The 20,305-nt window shown below is 45.2% G+C and overlaps 1 protein-coding gene across 3 annotated transcripts in view; it reads left to right on the top strand.

Moving 5' to 3' along the window:
• The window catches only part of LOC147709322 (spermatogenesis-associated protein 7 homolog), a 1,261,012-nt gene that overhangs the window by 1,007,008 nt on the left and 233,699 nt on the right, over positions 1 to 20,305 (top strand). For all 3 annotated transcript variants that reach the window (XM_086925461.1, XM_086925463.1, XM_086925462.1), the window contains one exon: positions 9,621 to 9,678. In XM_086925461.1, the coding sequence (XP_086781587.1) occupies positions 9,621 to 9,678 (58 nt within the window). The remainder of the gene's footprint in view (positions 1 to 9,620; positions 9,679 to 20,305) is intronic.

Genomic DNA, 20,305 nt, shown 5'->3' with positions numbered 1-20,305 from the left:
ACTTTTCAAAACAAAACTTCCAACTTCAGAACTCTATTTTTATGCGATTTGACTTGTCCCGAAATTGAACTTTTTTTTGGCACACAGTAATCTGCTTAAAGTAGAACTATTCTTAGAGAACAAGAATTCTTTGAAACACTACCAAGTGACAATATTTGATCTTATTCACAACCTAGACATTTTATATTTTCTGTCATGGAATGGTCTCGAATTTTCTTCTGTATTTAAGAGCCATTTCATAAATGTTATTTCATGATTCATTCCGATAAGCATTTTCCAATGTCACACTACATGCTTTGAATGAAAATATTGCTTTTTAAAACAACTAGTACAGCACAAATTCTCTTTTTCGTGTACAGCCATTTCAAATGCATTTCATGTGTTTTAGGAGGAATTTTTACACATCATGCTTTAGATATGTTTAAAATGCTAAGAATTTTGTAATATCGAACATAATAAAGTGGAGTGGGTGTTGTGTAGCATTTTAGAACCCAAGTGTAATTTACCAATTCATGCCCTTATATAGGTATAATTCACATTACCCTTATATAGGCATAGAAATCACACCCATATTTAGACATAACCCATCCAGTCCAAATACAGGCATGGCTACTTCCACTAGTTCCAAAAAGCCACAACGATATCTTGAAAAACTCGGCTTCAGCAGTCAGGGACATCCCCTTGCTTGAATATTGATTTGTCCTAGAAATTATGAAGTTTTCAAAGAACTACCATTCCCTTGGGGTTCTTTGATGACGTTATTATGCCTGACTTTACGTCAAACTAGGCACCTTCAAGGTATAAATATGCCTACACTTGCCCCAGCAAACACACGGTGGTTCGGAGCAGCTCGACTATCTACTTGCCCGACGCAGCTCGCTACAGCAAGTGCCGATGGAAGCCGTCCCTCCAGCTGACGCACTGACAGAGAAGCTGTCCTTTCTCTCGCTAAGAATCCAGCTCCAGTGTTTCCAAGCTCCCCTCGCGGGTGTTGGGAAATTGAGTCCCGAGACAGAGATACCAGACCTCCTTCATTCTAAAATCAAGGTACGGAGCTGATTAGACCCGAAGAGAAATCTTGGATAGATTCTTGGCAAAGAAACTAAACCTATGCTACACCTTACTTACTTCTTCCCTCGTACTAGTCTTAGGTTAAGTACATTAGGGTAGGCGTATTTTAGAAGCACCAGTTGAGTACTTTTTAGCCTTTGTTATTTATGTATGTATTTATCTATGGTCTAGGAACCATACAATGCTTTTACAGTATTATTTCATAATACTCTTCTTACTGTACGCATTACACTTTGCAACCAGTATTACGATTGTAGCAGTTCACTTTACTTGCTTGAGAAAGAAGACTGTTCAATAAAACCCTTTTTATTGAAAATGTTCGTCTCTATATTTCTCTGCACCTCTGATGAAATGAAGCATGCAGGATTGACTGAGTAAAATATCTATCAACTGTTTCCACGACCCTGAAGATCAGTTTTATTCTTGGGGAAACAAAGTTGTCATGTTTATGCGGTTGTCAGAAACTAATCCCTTCTTGTGAATTCGAGAAAGTTTCTAGTGACCTCTGAGCTAGCTGGTACTCACAATTAAGTTAAATATAATCGATAGAGACCTAGTCGACCTAAGTCCTACGTCAAATCTATAGGATATGTTATTCCAATGCGCAGAGCCTATTGGGAATATAGGAACTACACTACACTGTGGCTATTTGCTCACATTTGTCCCACCTTCTCTTGGGTGGTTCTTGCCTCTGGCGACTGGCACTGTTACTGTTATGATTGCTCGTTTGTTTATTTCTCTTTATTTCCTAGCACTCCTTTATCTGTCTACTTTAGTTTGCTGTTTTGAACAGCTGTTTGCACACGTTCGTGCTCTTCCCTTTATAACAGTGAGAAACATAAAGTACCCAAACCACAGTGACTAAATACGTTTTTTTGATACAGGGTAAGAAACCAATTTATTGCCGCTTCCCTAGACACCATTATTTTGTGTCAATCATTTTGTATTTTTTATATTTTCAAAGAATTGCTGACAGAAAAAGACATTGATTGCAAATATTTGCAAGGCTAAACAAACTTTAACAAACATTAAAGGCAAAGACTATTTACACATTTAGAAACCAATATGTCACACATTAGAAAGTATTCTCACATCAGACATTAAATAAAACAATTATTGAAAAAATAATACAAACACTTTTATCACAAACAACAAAAAAATTGCAAACACTGAATGAGAGAAACTAGGGGTTGGTTATCCTCCCAACCCCTAGTTTCTCTCATTCAGTGTTTGCAATTTTTTTGTTTGTTTGTGATAAAAATGTTTGTATTATTATTTCAATAATTGTTTTATTTAATGTCTGATGTCCAAATCATTAATATATAATGAAAATAGAAAGGGAGCAAGGATGCATCCCTGCCTCACTCGCTGGTGCACGGGAAGGGATCAGTACACCCTCCCCCGTGCTAAAGCGGACCTTGGCAGTGGTGTTCCAGTGTAATTCTCTAAGAATATTTATGAGTCCAGGGTTGATTCCCAGATTACTCATCATGGCCCATAATTTGTTTCTATTTACGTTGTCAAAGGCCGCAGCCAGATCCATAAAACCCATGTAGACTGTTCCTTTACTAGCTTTTGTGTACTTAGCAACTAATAGGTAGAGGTTAAGACATTGGTCGCTAGTTGATTTTTCCCGGTCTGAAACCATATTGAGTATCTGCTATGGTATGGTGCTCTTCTGTCCAGGCCATAAGGCGATTTAATACAGCCCTGCCCAATAATTTAGCTGACACATCAATCAACGATATTGGTCTATAGCATTGGGGATTGTCCCTACTCCCCTTTTTGAAGATAGGGACAATCAATGCGGTGGACCAAGATCGCGGGAGCCCAGATTTTATAGCTGCATTTAACACCCTAGTCATGATAGGAGCCCAGAGATCGATGTTACTTAAATAGAGGTCTGGTGGTGTGCCATCAGGTCCCGGTGCTTTATTTCGGGTCAGTCCTTGGATGGCTTGACTAATTTCTTGAAGTGAGAACTCAAGTTCCTTGGACCGGACCCCGTCCCAACCCCCTTCAGAGATTGTATCACAGTTATGATTGTAGAGGCCCTTAAAATGAGCCACCCACTGTTCGGGGAGTATATTGGTGCTAATCACCGGGGCGTTGCTGTCTTGAAAACAGGGCCTGTTGATAATTTTCCAGAATTTGTTAGAGTCCCTATTTTCCCCTGCCTCCCTCAGGTCAGCCCAGGCTTCTGCTTGCAGCGTAGTCTTCCTCTGTTTTACCTTAGTTTTATATGTGTGTCGGCAGAGGGCTACTTTCTGCTTATCCCTAGGTTTGGTTTTAAGACATGATTTTAAATCTCTCAGTGCTCGAGCACAGTGGGTGTCAAACCATCGTGGTTGTGTTACATTCTTTCTGGGGGCTTTTACTTTCAATAGTCTGTCGACCAAATTGGTTAAAGACTCGAACACTGAGACCAGGGCACCTCCCTCTACTGAAGGTTTGAGACAATTTAGGATCTGCTTTTTACCCTTTTCTATTAGAGTTCTATAGAACTCCTGGGCATTGATTTGTGACCATCTAAGACGCCTCCCCTGGTCCACTGGGCGCAGCTCGTTGGCTGCCGGTATACTCCTTATGGGGCGACCGCTATATGTTAATTCCAGAGTCAGCGGGTTGTGGTCACTAAAAGGACTCCAATCCGTTCTCACCTCTTTAACTTGGTCCTTTGCAAAAATAGATATCAACATATAAACTATAATGGAGGAACATCCTCTGCCTTTGAATGTTGGTATAAGAGTACCCTCTTTACCCGGGACCACCAGATCGATTGTGTGTGTGAGAGCGTGAGTACCTAGTAGCTTCATTAATGTTGTTCCCTCCTTATTATGCTCAAAATGTGGCCCACTCTCTACCCAGCACGATGACCAATCAGGACTTACTGGAAAGAGTTTTGGGCATAGATGGCAATTTAAATCGCCCATCACCAGGACAATCGGTTCTCCTTCCCCTTTCTTTTGCTTGATCTCTTGTTTGAGTCTGTTATCTAATTCCTGGATTACTGCATTATTCCCATCTACAGGCCCAGAATTATAGATGTTGAATATCAGCAACCTCAGCCCTTGCCCTTGAAATACCACAGCCTGGAGGGTATGTGACGTCCAAGAGGGCTGTGTCCATGAACCTTCTAAATCAAGGTCAACGTACAGTGCTAGCCCTCCCTTTGCCCTGCCTGATCTACCTTCTTGAGCTGGCACAAAGAAACATTTATAACCCTCTATTTGGTAGGGGGAGGATTCTATTGCCCACGTCTCCTGGAATGCTAATATATGGGAGCCGCGAAGATTTTTTCTCCAATCTCCATTTTCAGATTTCCCTGCCAGGCCTGCAATATTCCAGGACAGTAAAATCAGACCTTCACTGGGTGCTTTTCCAATCTTCCCTCCCTGGTTATATGGCCTGGGTTCATCCTTCCTGAGCGACATGACCCCCTGATCTCCCTCTCCTCCCTTTGCTAGGGGTTCTTCCGCTTTCTTTTCTTGATAACTTTCCAAGGCGCCATTTACCATAACTTCATTTCCCACCCTTTTGGCCATCTTCTCTTGACATTTCTCCATTTGGGGTAGTCATTCATTTTCATCAAGGGACAGTAGCGGACTAAATCTGTTTGCCCATTGAGGGTAGCCCTGACTTGGTGTGAACTGGCCTATCTGCTCATGCATTCTAGCCCAATGACTAGCTGGTGCCCTTCCTGTTCTGCCATTAGTGTAGTTCAGAGGGTGTATGACTCGTTTCCTTGGGTAGAAATATCCTAGTGATAGTGAGCGTATGGTACAAGTCTTGTTCCTGGTATAGCTGCCTAATATATATTCCACTAGATTGGTGTTCCTAAAATTCACCACAATGCAGTCCCCTGTAATATCTTTCTTCCTGCTGCCTAGCCAGTTAACTCTTCTCACATGAAGAATATCCCCACATTCCCCACCTTGCAGGGGCCCATGTGTATGCAACCACTTAATTATCTTAGTTTTTAATTCCATATGTGATTCTTTCTCCACTGCCCTAAGTTCGGGTACCCCGGCAAAAACAACAACATAAGGGGCATGCTTCAGGGGGGCAAATTTATATGTGGGGCAGGATAGTCAGGTCTATCATTTGGCTCAAGGCCTATCGGGTTTCTTTCAGTTGGAATATGAGTTGTTGAATTCCCTGTTTGTGCTAGCAACACATTTGTTCGCTGTTGAGCCTTCTCAGTATCCTTTTCCCCCCTTATGAATGTTTCCCCTCTCTAGCTGAGCTCTCAATTTAGGTGTATCATGGACTTGTACAATAGTACATTGCTCATTACTAACACAATTATTGTTGCCAACTATTTACTCAGCTGGCGTAATGCCTGCCGAGATGTGATTTGCTGTTAGGTTACAGTTAGTAGGACCCTTTGACTTTCCCTGCTTAGTCAGTTCATTTTGTCTAGTCTACTAATTACTGGTTTTAGCTGACTCATAATAAAGGCTTCTAGGCGTTTTTGGAGGTCTCCAATTAATTCATCCATCCATTCTGGGGGAGCTGGGTGGCATGCTGCTGCTACTTTCGTAACCGCTACCTCCGTATCTTTTGGTCCATGTGTGACCATACTTAATTTATTTTTCCGAGACTGGCCCTTCCTACCACCCCCTTGTTTGGATTTTTGACTTGTGGCGTTGTTTCTATTCCTAGTTGTATCTGTAGCAACCTGTGCTACCACCTGCGCACAAGGAATATCTTCAGTAGAATTTTCCAATGTGTCAGTATGAGAGATTGCTGACATATTTAAGTCAGTCGGTTGTGTAGGTGTGTCTGGGATAGGTATTGGTGAAATACATAAGCTTCTCTCTGTACGCTCAATCTCCCTGTTGACTTTCCACAACATCAGGTCAATCGCGGTAGGTTGTTTTTATTTGGCTCAAGGCCTGATGAGTTTGGGGTGCGGGACGAGTGTGCTTTGCTCGTAGCAGAGCGTGTTTTCGCTTTGTTAGACATGGCTAGACAAAAACTGGACAGAAGGAGAGGAGGGTACCGGAACTTGCACTGCCACCTGTCCACCACTACACTCCCTCCTTAGTACGTAAGCTAGTGAATAAGTCCTCCCTGCTTCGAAACAGAGAATAAGAATTATCTCCTCCCTCTCCCACACTTGCACAATAGATTATAGTTCACTGTTTATGCCGCCTTCTGGAAGCAGTTCAGGGCTGGTTGGGCGTCAAGGTATCGTACTGAATATGGGGAGCTCGATATATAAATGTACCTACAGAAGGATCACAAGGGGGGTGGCCCAGCCCAGCCTCTTCTGGCCGCTGATGGTCGCAGATGGCCCCGCCCTTGTCCCGGGCTTCTCCCGGTCGCTCCCGCGCGCGACTCGCGGGGGCGAGAAGCACTCCTGTAGATAAGGCGCCTCCTGGCGCGTGAACAGCGTCAGTCCTGCCGTGCGAGCCCCGGGGCAGCTGGGTGTTGTGGTTCCCCAGCTGCGTGTGGCGCCGGGCGACTGACGGCAAGCGCAGGAGCCGTTCCCCTCACGGCGGGATTGGAAGGTGAGGAGCTGGTTTTCAACGCTGTTTCTTTCACGGCTGGCTTGGTACTCCGGTTAGATGCCCCCCCCCGAGCGCTTTGGCGCTCCTGCAGATAAGGCGCCTCCTGGCGCGTGAACAGCGTCAGTTCTGCCGCGCGAGCCCCAGGGCAGCTGGGTGTTGTGGTTCCCCAGCTGTGTGTGGCACCGGGCGACTGATGGCAAGCGCAGGAGCCGTTCCCCTCACAGCGGGATTGAAAGGTGAGGAGCTGGTTTTCAATGCCGTTTCCTTCACGGCTGGCTTGGTACTCCGGTTAGATGCCCCCCGAGCGCTTCGGCACTCCTGCAGATAAGGCGCCTCCTGGCGCGTGAACAGCGTCAGTCCTGCCGCGCGAGCCCCGGGGCAGCTGGGTGTTGTGGTTCCCCAGCTGCGTGTGGCACCGGGCGACTGACGGCAAGCGCAGGAGCCGGTCCCCTCACGGCGGGATTGGAAGGTGAGGAGCTGGTTTTCAACGCCTTTTCCTTCACGGCTGGCTTGGTACTTCGGTTAGATGCCCCCGAGCGCTTCGGCGCTCCCGCAGATAAGGCGCCTCCTGGCGCGTGAACAGCATCAGTCCTGCCGCACAGCTGGGTGTTGTGGTTCCCCAGCTGCGTGTGGCACCGGGCGACTGACGGCAAGCGCAGGAGTCGTTCCCCTCACGGCGGGATTGGAAGGTGGGGAGCTGGTTTATTAACTCTGTTTCCTTCACGGCTGGCTTGGTACTCTGGTTAGATGCCCCCGAGCGCTTCGGCACTCCTGCAGATAAGGCGCCTCCTGGCACGTGAACAGCGTCAGTCCTGCCGCGTGAGCCCCGGGGCAGCTGGGTGTTGTGGTTCCCCAGCTGTGTGTGGCACCGGGCGACTGACGGCAAGCGTAGGAGCCTTTCCCCTCACGGCGGGATTGGAAGGTGGGGAGCTGGTTTTCAACGCCGTTTCCTTCACGGCTGGCTTGGTACTCCGGTTAGATGCCCCCAGTCAGCGTCACTCATCACCATTACAGCAGCACCACCTGAGCTTCACTCAACAGCACATGAGCATCACCACGACAACAGCACCACCTCAGCACCACTCAGCCCCAGAACAGCACCACCCCAGCATAGTACCACCTCAATATCACTCAGCACCAGGAAAGCACCACTTTAGCACCACCTGAGCACCACCGCAACACCAATGGATCAGTGCAGCACTACCTCAGCACCATGTCCGCATCAGAGCAGCACCACTTCAGCACCAGTCAGCATCACTCAGCACCACTTCCGCAGCACTACCACAACCATCACCACACCACCACCTCAACAATATTTAGGCCCAGCGCAGCACCACCTCAGCACCAGCGCAGCATCACTCAGCACCAGCATCTCCTCAGCATCACTCAACACCACAACAGCACCACCTCAGCATCACTTAGCACCACCTGAGCACCACCACAGCATTACCAAAGCACCACCAAAGCATCGCTCAGCGCCACCTCAGCATCACTGAACAACACCTCGGTATTACTCAGCACCACTTGAGCACCACCTCCGCACAAGCACGCCACCACCTTAGCACTACTTCAGTTTAACTCAGCATGATCGGAGCACAAGCACAGCACCACCTCACTACCAGCGCAGCACCGCAAACTCTGCAACAGTGTAGCACCAGCACAACATCATTCAGTGCGGCCACAGCATCACTCAGCACCACATCAGCGCCAGCGCAGAATCTCCTCTGCATCACTCAACACCACCACGGCACCACCTCCGTATCAGCACATCACCACCTCCGCATCAGTGCACTGCAACCAACAAAGTACCAGCTCAGCACCAGTTCTGCCCCATCACAGCAGCAGCGAAACACCACCTCAGTACCAATGCAGCACCACTTCAGCATTAGCACAGCACCAACTCAGCATCACTCAGCACCACTTCTGCATCACTGAGCATCACCTGAGCACCACCTCCGCACAAGCACACCACCATGTCAGCACCATGTCAGTATAACTCAGCATCCCCTGAGCATCAGCACAGCATACCTTAGCACCAAGATAGACACACTGGAAGACATTGTATATGTTATTTGTTTTTTTAATAGGGTCGTTCGTTTGTAAATAATGTTTACTAGGTTGTATATAAGGTAACAAAAATGCTTATAACACTTTATTATAACTTTTCAACATGCTTCACAACAGCCACATTGCTCTACAACATAGCTTAAACACATTGACAAAGCCAATAGTTCTGGCAAAACACTTATAAGGTCCGAAAGGCGAGACCTATTGGCTATGTCAATGCTTGTTTTCAGATTGCTGTCTTAGCCACTGTCGATGTGAGGCCCAAAGAAGGCGCCCTCTGCTCCTTTGGGTCTCGCAACCCTTATCCAGCACTGGAGGCCCAGGGAACGGGTCCTCTTCTCCTAGGCCTCACAGCACTGCACCATTTCTATTTCTAGGGAAGATCATTTGACCATTTGACTGCTGGCAGGTCATATGCAAATTAGAGGGGCCTCTCACATTCCTTTTCTGCACAGGACCCCAGAATTCCCACAGCCTGCTTTGTGGTAGAACTCCTTTCATCAACAGCAGTCAAATGGTCGAATGATCTTCCCTAGAAATACACAAATTCCCAACAACACAGAACTTATGTGCGCTTTGTAGGCATTTCTTTTCTAGGTCACCTAGAGACCATTTCAGTCTGTAGTAGCTGCAGCTGCACCACCAGTGACTACACATGCATCTTGACTAGCTCGGCCTAAAGTATGTGGGTGGGGTTTGCTCTTTGGTCGTGGCTCTGATCCAGGCGAGGCATGTGTTCTGCTGGTAGACATAAATCAGTGTGGTAAACCTCCAGTGGCCTGGCAGCTGCCAGAGCCACTGGGGACAAACAGGCCAGAGAAGCAGAAAATGGCAGGCTACACACAGTGCCAGGGACCTTGTCCTGACACAGTTTAAAAGAGATCCTATTAAGTGATAGACACTGCAATTTTTGAAATAATTATTGTTTTGTTTCATAATGTTCATTGTGTCTGTTTCCTTTTTCAGAGTACTGAACAATGTTTTTCAAGCGCAATTTGAAAACAGACGGCATGACCTTGATGAAGTGAGTAGACAACATGGCCATCTTCATTGTGTCAAAAACTACCCTCTGTGGTAAAGTACCAATCTGATGAACATTAACACTAAAGCAGGTTTACTGCCCTGAGGTATTGAAATTACACATTACTGTTAGAAATAAGCAAAAGAGGAAAGGATGCAGCCTAACGGCCACAGCTGCCAGCTTTGGAACTGGGGAACCAGTCTGGGCGTCGGCTCAACATCCTGTGATGGCAAGCAAATGACTTAGAGCCTGATTACGAGTTTGTCGGTGCGGCGCCTGGTCCGCTGCACCGCCAAACCCGTAGTGTGACCTCCCGCCAGATTATGAGTGTTTCTCATGTCTGGTGGGCTTTCTTTTTACGTTCGATCAGCAATGCCTCAGAAAATGGGTGCCGCAATGGGAACGCCAAAAACAGTTCCTGCATGGCAGGGACTGTAAATTCCCTGTCTTGCATGAACTGGGGTGTATGCACACAGGTGGGCACATGTTGTGACCTCTGCATGCACCCCATGACCCAGAGGCAACAGGGGGCACTGCAAGCCCCCCTTTGTTTCCCCTTCGCCACAGTTTTTATGGAACAGGAACCGCCATGAAAACCGTGGCGGAGAGGAAACTTGTACTATGCTTTGCGGGACCGCAGCGGTCTCTTCAAGCATATTGCTGCCTCTATACCACTGCACCACTGTCGGGGAACGGTAGTTCCCTGGCGGCTGTTGTAGGGCAATGGCAGTCCAACCGCCCAAATTGTAATAGGGTAGTCGGATGACTGCCATGCCCCGCGAGTTTGACAGTCTGCCAGTCTCACAATCGAGCCCTTAATCTGACCATGTTTAAAAAATATATATATATTAAAATTGAATGTGTCCTTTTTTTAATCTAACTGGTGCTCCGGTAAAGCGCGCAAATACCTTCGGGTTGTGTCTGTGCTATATATCGCTGAAAGAAAAATAGTGAAAGGGTTACTGACACTAGGGTTGAGTACTGTCTGTGGTAAAAAAAAACGAAGCCAGAAAAATCTAGTAATATGCTTTTAGCCACTATACAAATACCAGGGGGTAAATTAACTACTGGGTTGCAAAAAGACTGCCAGACTAAAAATACATTCAGTTTTTAGGGCAGGGATAGGGACTCTCCAGGATAAAACACTCTTGTGTTCTTATTTAGGTGTTTAGCACAGGCACAAATCCTCACACTTGTCATGAGTCTTTCCATTTCCAGATCAGTGTAGAAGTGATCTTATTTTGGGCAGTAAATTCTGCCATTTCTAGCTCTAGAATTATCTTATTTTGGGCAGTAATTTCCTTTCAGCCCTAGCACTAATATTTTCCCTGTAGTGTGGATTGGCAGCACTCATGAAATTACCACTGAAAGTTTTTCCAGCAATTTTTCTGGGGCCAATAACCGGGTGGAGTAATGCAACAATGCAGATTTTATTCCAGCGGCATAACAAAAGCTCCAGAGGTGCGGGGGCCTGAGCTCCAGGGGCCCCCGCCGGCACTATGCACGAGCGGCAGTCCCCTGGCCTGAGAGCTCCTGAGTGGGTCTGGACCGTGCATGGACGGGTCAGCGTCCATTAATTTTGCAGGTGGCCCACTGAAGTTCGTTACGTCACCGTTTTATTCTTGTTTTCTGATATGTGCGATCTTTGTGACAGCGACACACTCTCTTTCCATATATAGACAATAATCTCAGCATTTCTGAAGAGATCCTATAGGACACCATTTTTTTGTTCCCCGGAAATTAACGACCTCTGTGCAAATTGCCGTTTGCGCAGCAGCCGCTAAAATGAGTGGGTCGTTGTTGACTCCATCCAGTTATTACTGGGTGCGATAATGTCCACATCACCTGGCTACATTTTGGCAAGTAGAGGAAAGAGAGATGACCCCACTAGTTCCAGGGAACAGGGTACTCAAGACAATTTAAGCCTATAGGGAAATCCCTGGAAACCACCTGTATCTGTTCTCACATCACCCTCTCATTCTTCCATACCGGACTCTTATTGAGCCAACTTCTGTCTCCAATATATTTTCAGACTAAAATGTAGCGCTTACAGTATTTTATTAATATAAAATCTTCTTTGTCTTAACACTTAAAATGTCGAAAATATTCCTGAAAACATACACATAAAAAATTAATTAAAAAGTTGTTTTTATTAGATATTAGTCCGATCCAATGGCCCTTTATATTTTCTGCGGGAATATAAAGGGCTATTGGATCGGAAAAATATCTAATAAGAGCATTAGATTTGCTTAGTGAGGGGGGTAACTACAGTGGTTTATGATTGTGTTATGCTTTTTTGTTGAAATGTTTATGTATTATTTTATGACGACATGAAATGGAATGTATAAACTATACCAAAACTTTTTAATTCATTTTTTATGTGTATGTTTTCGGGAATATTTTCGAAATATCTGTAATCAGAGGGTGGGAGGGCGCGAAGAAAGAACTTTTCGTCCTCACCTTCCCGCTACTAGACACCGTGTGCACCTCTGCACAAAATTGTGGCTGGTAGCCCAAACCCTGGCCTATCCAACCCCTTCACCCTCCTATCAAAATAGCCCAATGTGACTTCATTCCTCCAGGCCCGCACTAATCGCCTAAATTAACCTGGGGGCATATTTTCTGTGTCGGCTGCCCCCTAAGCCTCCATTATTAAAACCTCCTTTATAGTCCACCCATCCCCCGCATCAGACTGCGAATTAACAATTTCAACTTGCTAAGGCTTGCAACTTATCGAATTTTTACATAATGCAGTGAAAATGTTCACATGAAAAGCTTTTTAATTTTAATATATATGTATAGCCAAGAAGGAGTCGTCAAATAAAATGAAAAGTATATCTGACTTCAAAAATGTGTTCAGCACACTTAATTTCTGAATCTGCTTGATCCATAGTCGGTACTCTCTGAATGTGTAGAAACTCTGAATAAATAACAAGCGCCATTTTATGAAACCGGGTGCATCGTCTTGATCTGCGTCACAGAGATCTTAATTGGATGTGCCTGGTGCAAACCAGGGCCGTGCATCCTACTAAATAAAAGAACTCTGTCCCGCGCAGCTGCAATTTAGGCCCACATTGCAATTTTAACAGATATGTAACGTGGCAATGCCAGCCAGGATTGAAATAAACACATTCATCTGGTATTTCCCCGGTCAAAATCCGACCATTACGCACAGAGAGGAGGATGATGGTGCACGGAGCTGTGGCAAGATTTGCAGAGCCATGCTCAGCATTTCCAAAACGCAGGGATGCACCGTATTTAGAGCAATACAGCGCACTCTAGCACAGGCGCTAAAAATAGCTGCCTAGCGCCAACGCAGACCCCTTGCGCCATAGTGCAAGGGTGCCTATGCTGCGGGGAATGATTGTTTATGTGGCGGAAAGCGTCCCTTTCTGCACATGAACAATCAATAATGGCGATTTGTTACTTCTATGTGTGCTGCACACATAGAAGTAGCAAATCACTATAATTTGATGATTATTTATCATTGTTTTGATTGTTTATGTGCAGGAAGGAACACCTTCCTCCACATAATTGTTGATGGCATTTTGCTCTTTCTGTGTATGCTGCAGATTGCATCACACATAGAATACGCAAAAACGAGGAGAAATAAAAGTATTTCTGCTTGTTGCACCATTCTAACGCCTGCTATTGCATGGCATTCGTTTTTGACGCTGCCTCAGATTTACACCTCCTTGTACATCTGGGGCAGTGTCGAAAAGCAATGGGTGTTGATGTGGAACACCCACATATTACTGATGTCATTTGAAGATGACTGGACCTACTACTGCTAGTGATAATTCCCAATATAATTTTTGCCCAGAAATACATGATGCTTATGTTGTGTTGATAATTATCTGTGTTGAATTCAAATGTTATTTACATACATCATGTATGAATTCTCTTTGGTGACGCTCAAGGTATTTATCATTGTTAGAATCTTTTATAGAGCGCGCAGCTGCCTCAGCGATAAGGCGTCCCGGCGCTAACGGCAGTGAAATGGAAAGTGAAATTGAAAAACGGGATTAGGCCGTGGGAAAGAGAAAGCTCTGGTCATCCTTACGGAAAGACGGTGAGCAATATCGGGGCAGGAAATCTGCAGTGCAACACTATGTAATGTGTGTTTTTAAATCACTACTACTTTTTAACCAAACAGTAAATTAGATTCGGGGACTCATAGTTAAATATTTTACCTTCAGAAATAATAGCATACAGAATTGGCCACCACTGACTGCAGGTGCTACCCAAAACACGGCAGCTTTTGGCAACTATGGAAGAAAGTACTTGAAAGGGGGCGGGGGGGCACGGAACTCCACGATGAAGCAATATCCTTATAATGTACAGTAGGGGTGCTAAATCTCATATATAATGGTAATCGTGAGCGCTGTGTCAATGCTTTACACATTGCCTCTGTGGTAAGCCTGGCTGCTCAGTGACAAGCTACCCAAGGGTGAGCGCAGGTTATACAGTGTGTGTAATCACCGGCCCCTGACAGGAGTGGTAGGTTCTATCTGACTGGGGTACTGCCTCAGCCAACCAGAAAGTGCCTGTTCCGACAGTAGGGAGATGATGTAGTTCTAAATGTATAAGGAGGAAATCTAGCAGAGCGCTGTAAGTGGCCAAAGACCAGTATAAAGTCAGTGAGTTATAGGACAGGTAGCTGGTTTGTAGACTGTTAATGCATTGTGATATAGTGTTCTTTAAAAAGGTGTGTCTTCAGTAGTGTCCAAATTCGATTAGCGTTGGGGTTTATCCTGATGGATACAGCCATGTTCCAGATCCTGGGTGCTTAGATGGAAAGGCCTGTTACCTTGCTGGTGTCCCGGCTGCGGGTGTGCTAAGAACCAAGAGAGATGGTGAGCTAGTTTGCAAGATAAGCAGACGTGCAGGTTGTGATGGCTTTGCAAAAGATGCTGCTGGTTGTGAAGGTGGTGTGGGCTGGCAAGTGGAGCTGATGGAGTTCCATCATGATGGGGTTATTGCGATCATATTCCTTCAGAGCTTGGATAAGGTGTGCTTCAGCATGTAGGATGCCCGTACGGGTGCCAGAGTCAAATCTGGGAGGCAATTGTGCAGGGCATTGTCATCCTCCAGATGAGAGAGCGCGAAGGCTAAACAGCAGGTCTGAAGTTGCTTTTTGGAAGAAACGGTTTCACTGTCTTTTGCCAATGTGTTACTTGAGGGTAAAGTTGGTGTCATGTGTAGGGTAAATCCAAGTGACTTGGCATTCAGTGCGAGTTGGGGTTCGAAGCAATCATGGTTCATGTATTGAGCGCGATTTATATTGTTTCTTTGCTGTTCTTGACAAGCATATGAATTCTATTTTGGTTGGTGTCAGCTTCGGGTAGGTGGTGAACATGCAGGTTTGGATAACGTGGAGGCAGTGTTTAAGACATTGGATGTCTAAAACAGAGAATGATTTCAAGTACCGTTGGGTATTATCAGCATATTTGTCAATCTTGGTGCTTTTATGTGTGAGCTGAGCATCAGGTGGCTCGTGATTGAAGATGATGGGGTAGCATGGAGCCCAGGACAACTTCACAGATCCAGAATAGGAGTGTTCTGCAAGGTATCCAGGGATTCCTTGTCCATGACAAATGCTGCTTTTTATGATCCCTGTCTATTTAACATATCAGGGATTGGTTCATGTGTATATAATAATTTTTTGATATGGGTCTTGTAGTGATGAGCATGCGTTTTTGGCCTTCTGTTTTAAATGGGAGGCGGAGTAGGTTCTGTCGAGTGATTGTTCTCTGGTGAGTGAGGGTTGCTGGTGCATTTATAGTTGTAATATCTTTGGGAATTCCACATTATTTAATCTGATTATAGTTCTGTCTAAGCCCAGAGTGAGGCATCCTTGTATTGTGTTGGGGAAGCAAGTGTTGGATTTGATTTCCCCCGGTTCCATCACGGGAGGGAAGTTGGCATATTGATTATCATGGAAGTATTTACAGGTGTCCGTATAACATGACTAGATGTTAGCTGTCACACTTCTGTTCACAGTCCTTGTTGCTTCATTTTGGCTGTGTTTTGTGATCTGGTCCTTAGTGTCTTACATTTGCCCTTACAGTGCTCACTGTATGTGATACAGCCCCATATAGGAACTAAATCATCCCAATGCAATGCATTCTGGGTATATTTCTCACCATTTCCACCACTCCTCATCCCAGAGACCGTATCACTGCAGTTCATCCTAAGCTCACTAGCCCAATGCACTGTAGTGCATCATAGGGCAACTGATCCATCACATTATGCTGCATTCTAGGGTCACCCAGTGAATGGTTCCAATACATTTCTGGTTAAGATCACCTAGGAATGAGCAATTCAAAACTGATAATAAATTCTTAAATGTAATAAATGATAAAATCTCGAACAGTGTAGTAAAAGTGATTCCTATTCTTTAATCCAGGGTACTAGAATCTGGAGGCAGATAAAACTCCTACAAACGTGAAGTCTGCGCTTTGCCTGCGTGATTGCGTCATACTCGTCCTGTATGGCTGTCTCCAGCTGTGCTCCTTTGTAGTTAGTACTTGTGTTCTAATTCTTTCTCTGCTCACTGTAGATGAACCAGAATATACTTTTTTTTGCTACTTTTTTTTGTTGCAAAAAACCTTGATGCTTTTTTTTCAGAAAATGTGAAAATATTTAAGGATTGTTATAAAATTGTGAACGCTTCTATACAGACCAGTATGCAATTCTTCCTTCCAGACCCTTCCTTAAATGTTTGAAATGTTACCTTTTACAGATCCACTCTTTAGTAAACTTAGAAGTGGCTCTAGGATTGCTACAGGACCCAAATACAATCAGAAAATAAAAAACTCAAAAAGGATTTGAAGAAAAGAGATATTGTGAGGATATATTTGTATTAGGTTTGAGTACAGGCAGCTTACCCCTCTGCCACAGCAGAGGCCATCAGCATCAAAAACATACAGAGATGAGCTTTGTATCAGCCCCCTTCAGTCAGTGACATTTTTGGGTCTGCCCTCTTCAGCCATCACTCGAAGAAATTGTCTGTCACATTTTGCATCAGTCCAGAGAAGCATTTCAGTCTTACTGTTAGCTATTGCTTTTCAGGGGTGTTAGCCCTTCATTATTATTATTGTGTCTTTTGTAAAGCGCGCAGATACCCCAACGGGGTGTCCCGGCGCTGATTGAATGATAACCATCTCTGAGGACTAGAACTTACAGGCGAAACAGGAAGGTTTTCAAAGATCTGCGGAATTCTCGTTCCGATTTACTACTTCGAAGATCCAGAGGCAATTTGTTCCATCTTTGAGCGGCAACAAGCTCAAAGGTCTTTCCTCCCGTTCGAGCTTTCCTGAATCTCGGGGTAGCCAGCAAAAGTTTAGTGTTGAAACGAAGGGTTCTCGGGATGCTGTAGGGTTGCAAGATAGATTGTAGGTGGGCAGAACCGAGGCCCTTAGTGGTTCGGAAGGCAAGTACCATCGCCTTGAACTCAATTCGTTTGCACATTGGAAGCCAGTGCAGTTCCCTTAAGTATGGGGAAATATGCTGTCTGCGAGTAAGGCCACCAATTAAACGTGCGGCAGCGTTTTGGACCCTTTGGAGTTTCTGACAGAGACATCTATTAAGACCCAGGTACAGTCCATTAGCATAATCAAGATGGGAGATAATGAGGGCATGGACAATGGTTTTTCTGTTAGCACATAAAGAGTGCTTACCATTCCAGTGCATGGACAGTAAAGAGAAGCGCCCCTGAACTCCAAAGAAGGATCTTTTGCGCGCATTAACAATGTTTGCGCGCCCAAACTTTTGTACCTAAATGTTGTTTTGCAACAAAATATGTTTTAGCTCCTAAGTGTGACGTGCGCTTGTAACAGTCTTGGTGCCGATATTGCATCAACTGTGCTTTTGCACCTTAAAGTGATTTTTAACCTAATTATGGTGATGAAATGGTTTTGTAGCCAAAAGAGAGTTGGCACCTAAACATGATTTTTGCTCCAAGTTGTTTTCTAAAGTCCCACTGATTTTGCATCTTACTGTGCTGTTAACCAGATTTGATGGCATATTGATGCATACCTTGCACACCAAAAGGGAAATTGTACTGCAGTATTTTCTCTCTACACTAAAATGTTCACCTAATTATGATGCCATACTACTCCTGAACTTGTACCAAGGAAGATTTTGCACCTAAATATGTTTGTGCACCTAAATGGGATTTCAATCTACTCCTGATGTTGCACCAATGATGACACTAAGAGTTCATGACAAATGTAACCATCCCCGCCTGTGCAGATCAGCCTTCACATTCCTTACAAGCATTTCACTAATAGGAGCATATCTCCTCTTGCAATCACCACTGCAATGTAAGTAGTACAACTATATAAAAACACATTTCCCCCAAATGTATTCCCAAAATGGCTCTCTTAGGACCTTTGTCTTTCCTACTTAGAATATATAGTCATCATTTCATAAACTAAAACATAAACGGATGCCCCCACACTGACTCTTTCACACACCAGTCGTCTCTACAAAAAACAGATTTTGTCCATTGGTGCGTTTTGTTTGGTTTCTTTGCTCAGCTTTGCCACTGGTAGTTTGCACAACACCTAGGTGTGGATTGAAGTAAAGTAGAGACCCATCCACTACATCCTGTATTCAGGACAATTAATGAGCTTTCAACGATTTGGCTACTTCCATCCAGTTGCTCAATTTCCTGCTCTCTTAAACTAATTATAACATTTCCATGTTAATCTTGGACTGCCATTATTTCCCCTTAGAACATTTAATTAGCTGTGATCATTCCTAACAAGAGGGTAATCATGTGTGTTCACACAAGTTTATCACGGTTGTAGCCATATTGTTATCTTTTCTCACTAAATATTTACAAACTTAAGTTTCATAGATTTTTGCATACAAATGTGATTTTTGCTACTTTCCCCGAATCATGAGCTGCTAAAATGCATGAAATAAAGTACACGTCTTTTCAATTTGGGCAGAGTTAACACGCACTTCCCATAATGTAAATGTGATCCTATTAATGAAGGCACCTCTTGTTCTTTTGCATTTAAGTATTTTTAGATGTCCAATGAGCAAGTGTTCCCTTTAGATGAAACCAGGTTTGGCTTTTAGCTGATATCTTCCTTCTCCATTTGAGATGAGGCGACTGCCAGCTGGAATCAGCATCACAGAAACTTGCAAACTTTATTGGTTTAAATGGTAGATAAAGGGCCTTGTTAAAGTGCATATCCCTGGAAACAAACTTCACAAAGTGCCAGCATTGTAAGTAGGAGCTTTGCATCCACGATACCAGTGTGCAATATTGATATTCCTGACAAACAGACTATACCCTACATTTAGTTTTGGGGACTTTGGGTCAGCCTCTTCTTTGCTAAAACCATCAGCTGTTGGCGTGATGCATTATTAATCATGCCTCAGCTCAGCACACATGTTATGTTATGTTATGTTATGTTAGTGCTATTTGTATTGCGCACGGCTGCTCCAGCGAAGGAGCGTCCCGGCGCACCGACAAGGTGGCGAACACAACACAACTGGGGAACAGAAATAATTATTAAGAAATTGGGGAGTGAAGGATTTAACAAAGCTCAGAAAATAAATGAGTTTTAGCGGCCTTGCGGAAGGAGAGCAGGTCACCAAAGGTCCGGAGTTTCAAAGGGAGAGCGTTCCAGAGTGCGGCTGCCCGCACCTTAAAAGAGCGGCCCCCCACCCGACTGAGTTTGAACCGAGGGGCTACCGCTAATTCTTGGTCTAGCGAGCGCAGAGTGCGGCCCGGGATGTAAAGGCGCAAAAGTTGGTGCAGTAAGGGAGGTGATAGACCCTTCAGAATTTTGAAGGAAAGGCACAAAACTTTAAAGTGGATCCGCTGCCTAACGGGTAACCAATGCAAGGCTCGCAAAGATGGACCGGCCGAGCAAAACCTAGGAAGACCTACAATCGCTCTGGCCGCAGCGTTCTGCACTCTTTGAAGTCGAGTTAACTCAGCCTGGTTTAATCCTATAAAAAGGGAGCTGGCATAGTCCAACCGCGCCAAAACCGTTGCTTGCACCACCAATTGGCGAGTTGCGGCATCGAAGTATTTGAGGGCAGGGCGCAGATTGCGCAGGATGCCGAAGCAGCAAGCCGCCGTCCTTTTGGTGTGGCCAACGAAGTTGAGGGAAGGGTCCAGCCAAACACCAAGGTTTTTGATCTCCGCAACCGGAGTGGGGGTCGGCCCCAGCTCAGAGGGCCACCAAGTATCTCCCCATAGGTCCGTCCGCTTCCCAAAGATCATCACCTCCGTTTTTTTGGCGTTTAGTTGGAGACAGTTGGACGTCATCCAACCAGCCACCGCCCTGAGTCCTTCTCTGAATCTTGGGGCATCCACCCCAGAGTCCCCGCTGATCGTGATGGCTAGCTGTGTGTCATCTGCGTATGACACCATGGTCATACCACAGAGCTTCACAACCTCAGCCAGCGGCCTCACGTAGATGTTAAACAACGTGGGGCTCAGTGAGGAGCCCTGTGGGACCCCAAGAGACAGAGGATGACATTTGGACTGGTAGGGCGGGGATGCCACACAGAAGGAACGATCCCTGAGAAACGAACGGAACCACTGGTGTGCAGTGCCGATCACCCCTATCTCCTCAAGACGTTGCAGGAGAATGTCATG

Source organism: Lissotriton vulgaris, chromosome 6, assembly GCF_964263255.1.
Source record: "Lissotriton vulgaris chromosome 6, aLisVul1.2, whole genome shotgun sequence".
NCBI lineage: Eukaryota > Metazoa > Chordata > Amphibia > Caudata > Salamandridae > Lissotriton > Lissotriton vulgaris.
The sequence above is the reverse complement of the archived record's forward strand: the minus strand, read 5'-3'. Positions and strand labels throughout refer to the sequence as shown.